General features: G+C 46.5%; 2 protein-coding genes across 2 annotated transcripts; both read left to right on the forward strand.

Annotated features, from left to right (window-relative positions):
• The first annotated feature begins 2,089 nt into the window (after positions 1-2,089).
• Positions 2,090-2,824, forward strand: LOC131095253 (scale keratin-like). The gene has a single exon (XM_058042916.1). The coding sequence runs from the start codon at positions 2,090-2,092 to the stop codon at positions 2,579-2,581; it is 492 nt and encodes a 163-aa protein (XP_057898899.1). The 3' UTR covers positions 2,582-2,824.
• Positions 2,825-7,199: 4,375 nt separating this feature from the next.
• On the forward strand, positions 7,200-7,568 carry LOC131095274 (scale keratin-like). Its single transcript, XM_058042944.1, has one exon. It carries the CDS (start codon positions 7,200-7,202, stop codon positions 7,566-7,568), a length of 369 nt encoding a protein of 122 aa, XP_057898927.1.
• Positions 7,569-12,389: the final 4,821 nt, after the last annotated feature.

A 12,389-nucleotide genomic window follows, 5' to 3' on the forward strand; every position in this document is an offset into this window, starting at 1 on the left:
TCATGGGTTCATCGGAATCACAAATTCCACCAGAATTTAGTTCTAAGCAGGAAAAACAGTGAAATCCTTAATTTTGGCCATGTCCACAGAGTTCCGTGGAGGAGACCGAGAGGAACCTTTGTCTTCCTGATGCTTGTTTGGGTTTGGGAGATAAACATGGAATGAATTCATGAAGTTAACGAAAACCACAAAGGGATTGGAGGTCCTGAAGAGACTTTTCCCAAGTGTTGAGGGTCCGATGTTTTCTGGACAAAGGTGGCACCTGAGAGCCTTGAATGGGCCTGAGGAAACATGGGATTTTTTAGGAAAAAATGGATCCTCTGGTGCAAAAGTCAAAATGTGATGCAATGCTTTGAATTATTGCCTCGTGTTCTTAGGAATTCATGAGCTTCTATGATACACAAGTCATAAATCCCAAAAAGGGCTGAGCTGGAAATTTCTGGGGTGAAGGAACAATCAGGAATTTGGAACGTGCGACACAAAGGCTCCTTCTTGCCTCGTTTATGGGTGGGCCATTTTAATATTGCAGACTCCACGTCAAAGGTGATCCCTAAATGTTGAGGTGGGGTTCTCAGCCTTTGGGGGGCAGGGGCTTTTGAACAATAATATTTTCAAGCTTCCAGGGAGCAAGTCCATGCAAATCCTATTGATGATCCAGTAGATTAAAGGCACAGAGCTGGATTTAGGCACCTCACAATTATGAAATGACATCACATTCAAACATCTCAGTCAAGATATTTGTGTCCTTGGTATCATCAGTTCAAGGGCAAATACTGGAGGTTTATGCCCCTTCAGGTTTTTTCCCAATGAAAAAGAATTTGAAATAAAAAATTCTGAATAAAACCCAGAAATTCATGAACCATATTTTATTCAAAAACAATTCCAAGGATGGGGCAACCACAGGCTCTGGTCCCAGGGAACAAGGGACAGGAAAACAGGGAATGACCTTGGGTCAGTAACAGCTTGGACTTGATGGTCTTGGAGGTAATTTCCAACCCAAATAATTCCAAGATTCTGTCACAAAAACCTTTTAAGGACCACAGGATGATTTCCATGCCTTCCTTTGAGTTCCATATTGTTCTCGCATTAAGCAGAGAATAATAATAATAATAATTACCACCCCAAAGTTGCTCTAAATCATTTTTTCTCCAGGTATTTTGTTTTTTTAATGGAAAAAAACTCCGCGCATGAGGTGACCCCAAGCGAGCAGACAGGTTTTGCCATTAAACAATGGAGAAGCTCTGGAAGAGCGTTGGGATAATTCCTGCTGTAACGCCAGGGCTGTGAATGGAATGATAACAGGCATGAAGATGACTTGTCACCATTCCAGATGAAAGAGGGCTCAGTGATGAAACACACCTATCACATTTCACGAGACTTCGGACCAGCAAATAAACAAAGAGTCAGCAGAACTTTGAGGAGCTACGTGTCACATTCATTTGGCGTTTGTCCCAATTATGGACATCCCCAAATTGCACCTTAGATGTTCCCCAGGATTTTGGGAATGGTATAAAAGCTCTCCCAACCCAGGGCTCTTCACTTCGCCTTCCTCGCTTCAATCAGCTCCTTGAGAAAGGTAAGCACCATTCTAAGGGATCTCTTCCCTTGGAAATGTTCCCTTGGAAAATTCCAGTCTCTCTTTTCTGCTGGTCTTAATCAAGGTTGGGATCATCCATGAGGATTCTAAGATTCTTAATAATTGGACTATTTTGTGATGGTTTTCTTTTCAGTTGGTGCTAGACATTTATAAGTTCAAAATGGTAAAATCATTCTTTGTTCTTACTAGAAATTAGAAAAATTTAGAATTAGAAACCAAAGCAGCATCCAAAACCTTGCAGAAGGTTTGTTCACCCAATAAGAATTTTCTGTGGGTGGGAATGAAGTACAAGAAATTAAGAATGAGACCCCAGGAGAGATGGCAGCTCAGAGAGCGAGTAATTTACAAAAACACTGATGAGAATGAAGGACAGCCAAGACTTGAGACATAACAATTCTTTTCAGCCACATGTCCAGCTGTGAAATATTTTAACCATTGAATTTCTGCCTTTTGCTCACTCCTCAGTACCTGCCGACCTCCAACCCCTACAAGATGTCCTGCTACGACCTGTACCCCTCCGCTGCCTGCGGCGCCCTCCGGCCCCAGCCCCTGGCTGACAGCGGGAACGAGCCGTGCGTCCGCCAGTGCCCCGACTCCACCACCGTGATCCAGCCTCCCGCCGTGGTGGTCACCTTCCCCGGCCCCATCCTCAGCTCCTTCCCCCAGGATTCTGTGGTGGGATCTGCTGGAGCTCCCGTCCTTGCAGCCTCTGGCACCTCCCTGGGCTATGGGGGCTACGGATCCCTGGGCTATGGGGGTCTCTATGGATATGGGGGTTACGGCTCCCTGGGCTATGGGGGTCTGTATGGATATGGGGGTTATGGATCCCTGGGCTACGGGGGTCTGTGGGGCTATGGGGGTCTGGGGTCCTGTGGGGGCTACCGGGGTCTGTATGGCTCTGGCAGACTCTTTGGCTCTGGCTATTGCAGCCCCTACTCCTCCTGGTACGGCCGCTATGGCCGTGGCTACTGGGGCTCCTGCTAAACCCTGAGGAAAACCCTCTGGATGATGTAGAAGGGCAAAGTGAAATGCAGATTTTTCTTCCCTTTAAATTCTGTCCTGATACCTCCATGAGTTCAATTCCTTGTTATCTTCTTTATCACCCATGTGGCTGAATGCAGTGACAGACTGAAGTGTCTTTCAATCTCTGCCTGTATTTACAGTCCTGATGTTACCATGTTGTTTGTGTTCTTTTCATTCTCATTAAAACTATTGCATCACTGAAAATCCTCGTGTTGGGCTTTTGTGTCCTCACCCACCCTCAGTTTGCCAACCTCTGCTGGGTAAAGCTCCCTGCTCTGCATGAGGTAGCAAAAACGTTGAGCAAACCCTGCCCAGAGGGGAAAGTCTCCATGGGGCCGTTTTTACCCATGAATTTACAATTTCAGTAAATTTACATTTATGGAACTACAATGTGGTCACAGCATGGTGGCCAAAGGCGATCAGAAGTTTCCTCTACATGTTGAGCCCTGTGTGCAGAGGGAACTTCTTTAAATCCACATCAAGGACATCATGAGTGGTCATGGAATCACTGAATTGGGTTGGAAGAGCCTTGAAGATTGTCAAGACCATGTGTTTAATTTATTTATATATTAAATAGAAATGGAATTTTGTCCATATTTTATAAGTAGCCTAAAACCCAACAAAAACACTGCACCATAAATGTCATTATCTTCTTATGTAATCAGCAAAGCACAAAGTCACCTCCTGATTCAGGCAGATCCTTATCTCACAGGGAGTTTTCCTCATCTGGTTCAGCTGCCAAAAGATCTCAGGGTACACATTTTCCTGCAGCAAAAAGATTTGTCGAACATCACCATGTTTAGAGAAAATCTGACCAGAAAACCAAAGGGAAAACTTGAATTAAAAAAGGCAAAAGCTGCTGCAAAATTGAATGACTCCCAGCAGAACCCAGAGATTCCCCAAATGACAGGCGGAGTCGATGTTCTGTGTCCTGCCAGGACCTGAAAAATAAGTCTGAAAAATCTATCTACGTCCAGCTAGGACCTGAAAAATCAGTCAGAAAATCTCTACCTCCTTCCAGGACCTGAAAAAGCAGTCAGAAAAATCTGTCTACCTCCTGCCAGGACCTGATAAATCTGCCAGAAAATCTGTGGTGGTGAAGAGCAGAGTAAGAAAAGTTCAGGCTACAAAAGGAGCCCTTAAGCAGGATTTAAGCCAGGCTCTAATGGAGATCCCGCGGTGTTTCCAGAGGGAAGGGACAAAGGATCCCTGTGATGACACTGAATGGTGGATGAGCCACCACCCTCGGGTCAGGGCAATCCTTGAGCTGGTCATCAGGAAATGTGACAGTCATCAGGTGACACGAGTGTGGCCATCACCCAGCAGAACCTTCTGAAGGACAAGGGGAAAAGCTTAGAAATCTCATGGAAATGGGAAAATCCGGTGTCCAGCTCTGGGCCCTTCATGTCAAGGGGGACATTGAGGAGCTGGAGAATTTCCCGGGATGGGAACAGGGCTGGAGCAGCTGGAAAAGGGAATGGAGAATCCTGAGGGAGCTGGGGGAGGGCAAAGACTGGAGAAAAGGGAGATCCAGGGGGAATTTGGGATCTGCCAGAGGGGATTTGGGATCTGATCCCAGGGAACAGGGCCAGGACAAGAAGGAACGGCCTTGAGCTGGAAATTTGAGGAAATTCTTCCTGAAAAGGCTTTGGAAGGGGCTGCCCAGGGAGGGTTGGAGTGGCCACCTCTGGCAATGTCCAAAGAATTCCTGTTCATTGGTCTGGATGACCAGGTGAGGGTGGTCCCAGCTGGACTCGGCGACCTCGGAGCTCTTTCCCAACTAAAATAACTCTGGAATTCTGTGAAACTCCAGGCAGTTTCGAGGAGGGGCTTTTGATACGTCCTCTGAGCTGCTGGAGACCATGAGGCTCCCATTAGTGCGTTTATCACACCCAGGGTCACCTCACGGTGACGAAAGTGTTTTGCTCAATATTTCTGTTTATGAGTTGATTCAAATTCTGACGCTGCATGAAATGCAAATTATAACCCAAAGATTTCTTTCATCTCAGCACTTTAATTGGCCGAGATTCACACCTGGTAACGTTCCATGAAACACATTCAGCATGACAGCACGGATTCTGCTGCTTCATTTATTTGCCTCTCATTAGCTGGCATAATGATGCTGGCTCAGGTGTTAATCATCATTTTCATCTGCTTGAAGGTGCGAGATTTTTTTCTTTCTTCTTCACCCATGGTAGATAAAAAATTGATGAAAACCTCAGTGCCTTCCTTGTGAAATCAGCAGCTTTTATGTGTTGTTGGAATTTGAATTTGGACAAAACCATTCAGAACTTTTCAGAGGAAATGACAGATATTTTTTAAACCATCCAGATCTGTGTTTTGTCTCGCAGATGTTCAGGCTACAGAGAAAATGTGAGTTAAAACATCAGCACTGAAGAAGAAACTCACCCAAATAAATGAAAACTTAAATTAGATGAGAAAATCCACTGAGGTGAGAAGCCATGAGGTGGTGAAGGGAACAGAAAGAGTTCATTCGGACAATTTTTTTTATGTTTATTTTTTATTTTTAATAATAATTTTAAGACTAATTTTAATTACATTTCAAAATGCTGGGCTGTTAGAACACAACCACATATTTATATTGCAATTGTCACACCCCATTTCATGCATAAACTACTAAGGAGGGTTTGGGAATTGCTCAAAAACACACCCCAAAAATAATTGGACACCTTTTGGGGAAAATTATTCCTGTAATCCCCTGGGGACATCCCGAAGTTTGGGGGAAAGAACCTCCCAATTTCAGTGCAACTTTGGTAGGAATGTGTTTATTTAATAACTCATCCACAGCAAATGATGGGGTTTGAGGTGGGACCTGGCGATGTTCATCTGTGAAAAAAACACTAATATCCGTCCAGAAAAAAAAAAAAAAAGAAAACTCAACAAAAACAACCAAAACAAACTAACCAAACTTTGATTTAAGCCCTGTTTTAGGTAGTAAAATATTGTGTTTTCTGCATTGAGGAAAATTGGGAATACCCAATCCCAGCAGACAAATCCATGATTTCCACAATGACCTGAGGTTTGTGGCTGCGAGTGCAAAACCCACCGGGAGGCTCCTTGCACCTCTCCAAGCATTCCATTGCAAAATCTGGGAGCAGAAGTGACGAGAGCCAAGATCCGGAGCCGCAAATCCCAAACCTGTGCACGGCAGCAGGTTCTGACTCTGATTAAAAGTCATTAATGAAGATAATGAAGGAAGGGCTCAGCAAATGGGATTTAATTCCCGCTGGGAGGGATGGAGCTGCTCCGTCAGGATCCGAGATGAAAGGGAGCCGGCAGCTGGAATGTGCTGGGCAGAGATTCAGGGTGGTTTTGCAAAGCCAGGAGAGTTTCGTCACTTTGGGGAGTGATATGGGCTCGTCCGACCCGGGCTCGGCGTGTTCAGCCCCGGGGCATCCCAGGCTTTGTATAAAAGCAGAAGCTCTGCGGAGCTTTTCCATCGTTCTCCTGCTTTTCTCCTCTCCATCAGGTAAGTCCGATGCCTTTTCATTCCTCTCCCAGCTCCAAAATGCCTTTGCTTGCTGATTTTTTATTCCAGTTGCTGTTTGCAACTATTACATTAATTTTCAGGGCTTTATTTTTCCTGTATTCTTTTTTTTATCCTTTAAATTTTCATTTTTTGCAGTATCCTGACAAGTATTTTACTGCAAGGCTTTAGGAGTCAAATCCATGCTAGGTATTTTTTATTCAGAATTTTTTTCCTGTTATTTGTATTTGGCTATTCTTGGACGGACAGCAGAATGAAAATTCAGGGTGGCACAAGCTTTAAAATGTTGAATTTTCCTGGATTTCATTCCACGACTGAATCAGGGAAATTTGTCCATGTCCTGAGCTATCCAGCTGAAGAAAGCATTCTATTTTAATTACAGTCATTTATATAAATAAACATATAAAAATATTTAGTTATTTTCACCACAGTCAAAAAGGAGAAGAGTAGACGTGTTCTGACCCAGTGAATAAAATAATATTTCTAATTTTTAATGGGAAAAAACATTAAACTGAAGGCTTTTATGCCCCGATATCCTGGTCGAAAAATGTTTTAAATCCATATTTTTATCTGATGAAGGAACTGTGCTCCTTCCATCCCATGTCCATCCCACCTCAACTTCATCCCATCCCACCTCCATCCTCTCCCATGTCCATCCCACCCCATTCTTTCCTATCCGATCTCCGTCCTGTTTCATTCTGCTTCATCCCATTTCCATCTCCATCCCATTTCCAATGCCATCCCATCTCCATCTCCACCTCCATCTCCATCTCCATCTCCATCTCCATCTCCATCTCCATCTCCATCTCCATCTCCATCTCCATCTCCATCTCCATCTCCATCCCATCCCATCCCATCCCATCCCACTTCCATCTCCATCCCATTTCCATCTCCCATCCCATCCCATCCCATCCCAAACCCAAACCTGCTCCTATCCCACCCCAATTTTTCCCCCAGGGATGTCTTCCCCCATTTCCCAGCTCCCCCAAACCCCCACCTACCCCTTCCACAGCTCCTCAGTTTTCAGCATCTCCTTCTCTGCCTTCCAGGACCCTCCACCCCAGCCAGGAAATGTCCTGCTACGACCTGTGCCCCACCACCGGCGGCATCTCCTGCCCACAGCCCGTGGCCAACAGCTGCAACGAGCCGTGCGTCCGGCAGTGTCCGGACTCCACCGCCCTCATCCAGCCGCCCCCGGTGGTGGTCACCTTCCCCGGCCCCATCCTCAGCTCCTTCCCCCAGCAGGCCGTGGTGGGATCTGCTGGAGCCCCAGTTTTTGGCGGCTCCCAGGGTTTTGGGAGTCTCTACAGCTCCGCGGCTTTCCCAGGATACGGCGCCCGCTCTGGATACGGGATCTCAGCGCTGGCCGGTGGTTCCTGCGGCCCATCCACGTCACGTCGCTTCAGCCGCCTCTTCCGTGGCTCCTGTGGGCCCTGCTGAGGGCACCAGAGCCTCCAGGGAATCCCGGGAATGCCCAAATCCACGGCCATGAGCGTGAGGGGTCGGCATTTCCGTGGCCCTCTTCGCATTCCCGATCTTTCTCCTACTTCTTGTTCGGCGCCTCCTCATTGTTTGCTCTCGCTGCCTGTTCCGGCATTCCCGATTTATCACACTGATGTGGGACACCCCATTCCCCATTTATTGGACCAGCATGGGACAGCCCATTCCCTGTTCCAGCATTCCCAATTTATTGGACTGATGTGGGACAGCCCATTCCCAATTTATTGGACCAGCATGGGATATCCCATTCCCTATGGATTTCACCCACAATGACCAATATCCTCGGACAAGAGCCAGGAGAAGCCGGCTGAGGACATTTTGGAGCAGAACTTTGGTTGGACTTTCCCTGAAATTATTTGTGAATGGATTTCTCCCAAAATATTCCAGGAATGGATTTTCCCCAAAATTGTCTGAGAATGGATTTTATCCTAAATTGAGAAGGAATTGATTTTCCACCTTCTGTGATCTCTGGCTTTGCAAAGGGGCATTTCTTGCTCAATAAAACTTTGTTGCATCACACGGCAGCCTCCTGGTTTTTCCTTTTTTCCCCTTTTTCCCCTTTTCCCCTGTTTTTTTCCCTTCACCCACTGATCTGCTCACAGGCAGGTCCAAATGTCATCCAGTCCAACCCCTCTGGTTTTCTCTCACTAGATCAGGTTGCTCAAAGCCCCTTGAACACTCCAAAAATCAAAGATTCCAGACATTCCTATTTAATTAAGTAAAAAAATAAAAAAAGGAGGGAATGAGCTAAAAAATATTTTCTTAAGGAGTGTGCCTGAGAGAGAATTTCATTTGAAACACCTGAAAAATTGGAAGTGCAGCTCCTCCAGTTGCAAAATGAGAAAAATGGCAAATCCTCCCTTTGCCAATCCCACCATATCCCTAGGCGTTTGTGCCTGAAGGGAAATTGCCAGCCTGGAGCACCTAAAATCCCATTAAATAAAGATTTTGCCAGCCTGCAGCACCTAAAAACCTATTAAATAAAGATATTGCCAGTCTGGAGCACCTAAAACCCCATTAAATAAAGATTTTGCCAGCTCGGAGCACCTAAAAACCACTAAATAAACATTTAACCCGCTAAATAAAATCTGGAAATCAAACACGAGATGTTTAATTGGCATCGGGATCTGCTCCGAGCTGGGATTCGGGGTTTGCAACACCTTTAATGAGTCAGCTGATGATTGCATCTCAATTAACAGCTCTTCCCCTGTCCCGGGACTGAACACTGGGTAAGACAAGGGTACAGTGACCTCTGGGGTTCAGAGCAGAGTTTTTCTCATCCTCGGAGTTTTCTCCCCGCTCCCAGGAATTCTCTTTTTGGGTGGCAGGTGGATCAGGAGGCTCAGTTGCTGCCATCGGAATTTTTCTGTCCTGTTTTTCTTCAAATTGTGCCCGAGAACTTCAGGAATTGCCACGGACACATCCCAGTGCTGCAGTGGCCAGCAAATTACGATTTTTTATCAAATTGTCTCCCTAATTATGGGTCACAGGACCAGAGGTTGCTCCAAAACAGAGATGGAAAAAGGAGGAGAAAACCCCCTAAATTTTGAGCCATTTTTGGATCTTTCTCCTGTGTTTCTTTCTTTTCCTTCCAAGCCCAGGGAGAATTAAGGAATTAAAGATTAAAGAATTGTCCTTTGGGGTCTCATAGAACCAGAAAATGGTTTGGGTTGGAAAGGACCTTGAAGATCTTTGATTTATGGGCAGGGACTCCTTCCCACATCCCAGGTTGCTCTCACTCGTTCTTGGACAATTCCAGGGATGGGGGCAGCCAGAAATTCCCTGGAAAAGAGAATTTCTCCACCCTCCCAGGGTACACTTCAACAACTCTTCAATTTGTTTTAATTTATTTATGGGAAAGTTCAAGGAACTCAAAGAATTCCACCAAAAATTTGCCTTTCAGGTAAAAAAATTCCTGTGGGAATTCTCAAGGGAAGTTTTCCAAGGAAAGTTTTTCCCCTCAGGCTGTTTTTAAACAACTTTAAAAACTGTGAAATTACCGTGTGGGGATGTAATTACATCGGAGCCCGGGGCAGGCATTGAGACACAAGTAATCCGAGTCACCCGTGTTTGACTTTCTTTGGGAACATGGAACAGCCACACCTGCCCCGAGGGAAGATCCGAACGGAATTGGGAGAGTTCCAAAACCTCTTTATCCCTCTTGGAATGACTTTGTGCCACCGCCGAAAGGACCTGGGCACCTTCCGGGTGTGGAAAGGCGCCAGAAGCCGCCGTGCTCACCCAGAATGGCAGAAACCCCCCAAAATTATGGATAAAAACCACAGGAAAACTCTGGATTTTGATGCGCAACGGTTTAATGAGAAAGGAGGAAGAGAAATATCACGGTTGGGATGGAAAACCCCGGGAGAAATGAAGGAAAGAATCGCTCCAGGGCTGGGCATTCCACAGGGATGACTCCTGGGTTTTTGGGTGTGGGAAGGTGACACGACCTCATCCCACTTTCAGCCAGGCAAGGGATCATGGATGGGACCATTCCGAGGTCGGGAAAAAAAAAAGAAAGAAAAAGAAAAGGGAATTGACATAAAAGTGCAGGGCTGAGGATGCTCCAGGAAGTGCTGGGATTTGGGGCTGAGGATGCTCCTGGAACTGCAGGGATTTGGGGCTGAGAATGCTCCGGGATCTTCCAGGATTTGTGGATGCTCCATGGCGACTCTTGGCTCCTTCCCGCTCATTCCTGAGATGTTTAGCAGGGTCTGCAGCTCCCAGAGGATCCATAGGAAGAGTAGGACCTCCCGTAATTGTAGGAGCCATAGGAACCCCCGGATCCCAGGAAGTTTCCAGATCCCAGGAAGTTTGAGGGTGCTGAGGAGCCCACGATGCTCTCCTGGGGGCAGGAGCTGAGGATGGGCCCGGGGAAGGTGATGACCACGGGTGGAGGGTGGATGACGGCCCGGGAGTCCCCACAGGAGGTGACACAGGGCTGGTTCCAGGTGTCAGCACAGGGCTGGGGACAAGAGATCCCACAGGGGGTCAGGCAGCGGGAGCTGGAGCTCTGTCTGTAGGAAAACATCTTCTGGGATTGAGGATGGGTCTGGAACCACGAAGGAGAGGCAGCAGGAAGGTCAGAGACCAATTTAGTGGAGGTTGGGCTGGGAGGAGAAAGAACGGATGAAAAAGGTCACAAAGAGGTTCAAAATTTGGCGTTTTCCATCTTCTCATGTCCTTGTCTCCTGTGCCTCCTGAGTCTTAATTATGGAGTCAATTTGACACAAAAATACCCCTCAAAATGAACAGTAATTAAGAGTAAACCCCAAATTAATAGTAACCTCCAAAATTAACAGTAAACCCCAAAATGAACAGTAAGTCCCAAAATTACCAGTAACCCCCAAATGACCAGTAAACCCCAAAATTAACAGTAACCTCCAAATTAGCAGTAACCCCCAAAATTACCACTAAATCCCAAAATGAACAGTAACCCCCAAAATGAACAGTAAATCCCAAAATGAACAGTAACCCCCAAAATTACCACTAAACTCCAAACCGTGCCCTGGCCCTGCTGGCCCCACAATTGTGGATCCAAGCAAAGCTCAGTTCAGATCCCGACAGTTCCAGGAACAATTCCAGGCTTGGACTTACCCCTGTGGAGCTCGGAGTGAGTCGGGAGGGTTTGCTGGAGCAGCTCAGAGCTGAGAGGGTTTTTATACCATTTCTTGGGCAATCAGCTGGAGCTGAAACAACCACGGCTGATGAATGATCCAAGAAAAATTCCCTCCACCTCTCATGGCCCAGATAAAGCGATTATTTCGCTCAGCAATTATTACTGTTGTTGTTACATCCACGGCATTACTCAGGCACAGTAATGATTTATTTTTCTTAATTTTCCTTGTTGCTTTTTTCCTACTTCTGGGATTGCCTCACTATTGCTCAGAGCTTGATCCATCAACACAAGGTGCTGACATAGCTCGGATCCCACCCCGCTTTTTCCGAGGAAAAATTGTGCAATTTCTGCCATTATTGACCCACAGTGACTCCGGTGACTCCGACTTGAGGCACGTTCATCCACAGACACCTTCCTGTGGAATTTGGGAATGGGAAGAGCTCCTTCATGTCCTCCTGGTCAAGGAACGCTCCCAGATTCATGAAATGTCCATGGAGTTTTCCAGGAGAAATCCACGTCCATTTTTTAGGGAACCTGTGGGATCAGCACTGCTGAGGGAGGAGGATTCATGGATTGGGGTGAGCCAGGTCAGGGAGGGGATCCTGCATCACCTCTGGAAAACCTGGGAATGTCCAGGTGCAGCTGAGGCAGAGGTCTGGCTGCAACTTCAGCAGATTTGTTCTTCAGATTTCCCCCTCTCCAGTCATTCATGGATTACATTTCCTTCTGTGTCTCCATTTTCCATACCCAACATTATTCCCAAATTTCCTCAAGAAATGACCTTCCCCCCCCCCCCCCCCCCCCCCCAGAATCCATCCCCTTTATGGAGCTATAAACTGAACAGTGGGGATTTGAGTGGCCCTGAGAATTCTGTCCCAAAATGTCCATTTTACTCCATTTTTTTCCATTGGTAACTCTTAGGGTAGGAAGGCTGAGGGAGCCTTTCCTGGGGTTTCCCTGAGTTTTCCCAGCCCTCGGAATTCACAGTTAAGAGGATTCACCCAAACCAAAACCAGGATTAGGAAAAAACAAGGAAGGAGAAATTGTGGGGCACAACCCCCGGGAGTTGCTGGAAGTCCCTGTCTGAACTTCCCCATCCTCCTAAAAGGGCAGAAGGAGAAATCCAGTGGGATCAACCCAAA

The sequence above is a fragment of the Melospiza georgiana genome, chromosome 33, assembly GCF_028018845.1.
Source record: "Melospiza georgiana isolate bMelGeo1 chromosome 33, bMelGeo1.pri, whole genome shotgun sequence".
NCBI classification, from domain to species: domain Eukaryota; kingdom Metazoa; phylum Chordata; class Aves; order Passeriformes; family Passerellidae; genus Melospiza; species Melospiza georgiana.

Bases quoted from the DNA above. Each gene is read 5' to 3' on its own strand.
- LOC131095253 (XM_058042916.1), top strand. From the start codon at position 2,090: ATGTCCTGCTACGACCTGTACCCCTCCGCTGCCTGCGGCGCCCTCCGG.
- LOC131095274 (XM_058042944.1), top strand. From the start codon at position 7,200: ATGTCCTGCTACGACCTGTGCCCCACCACCGGCGGCATCTCCTGCCCA.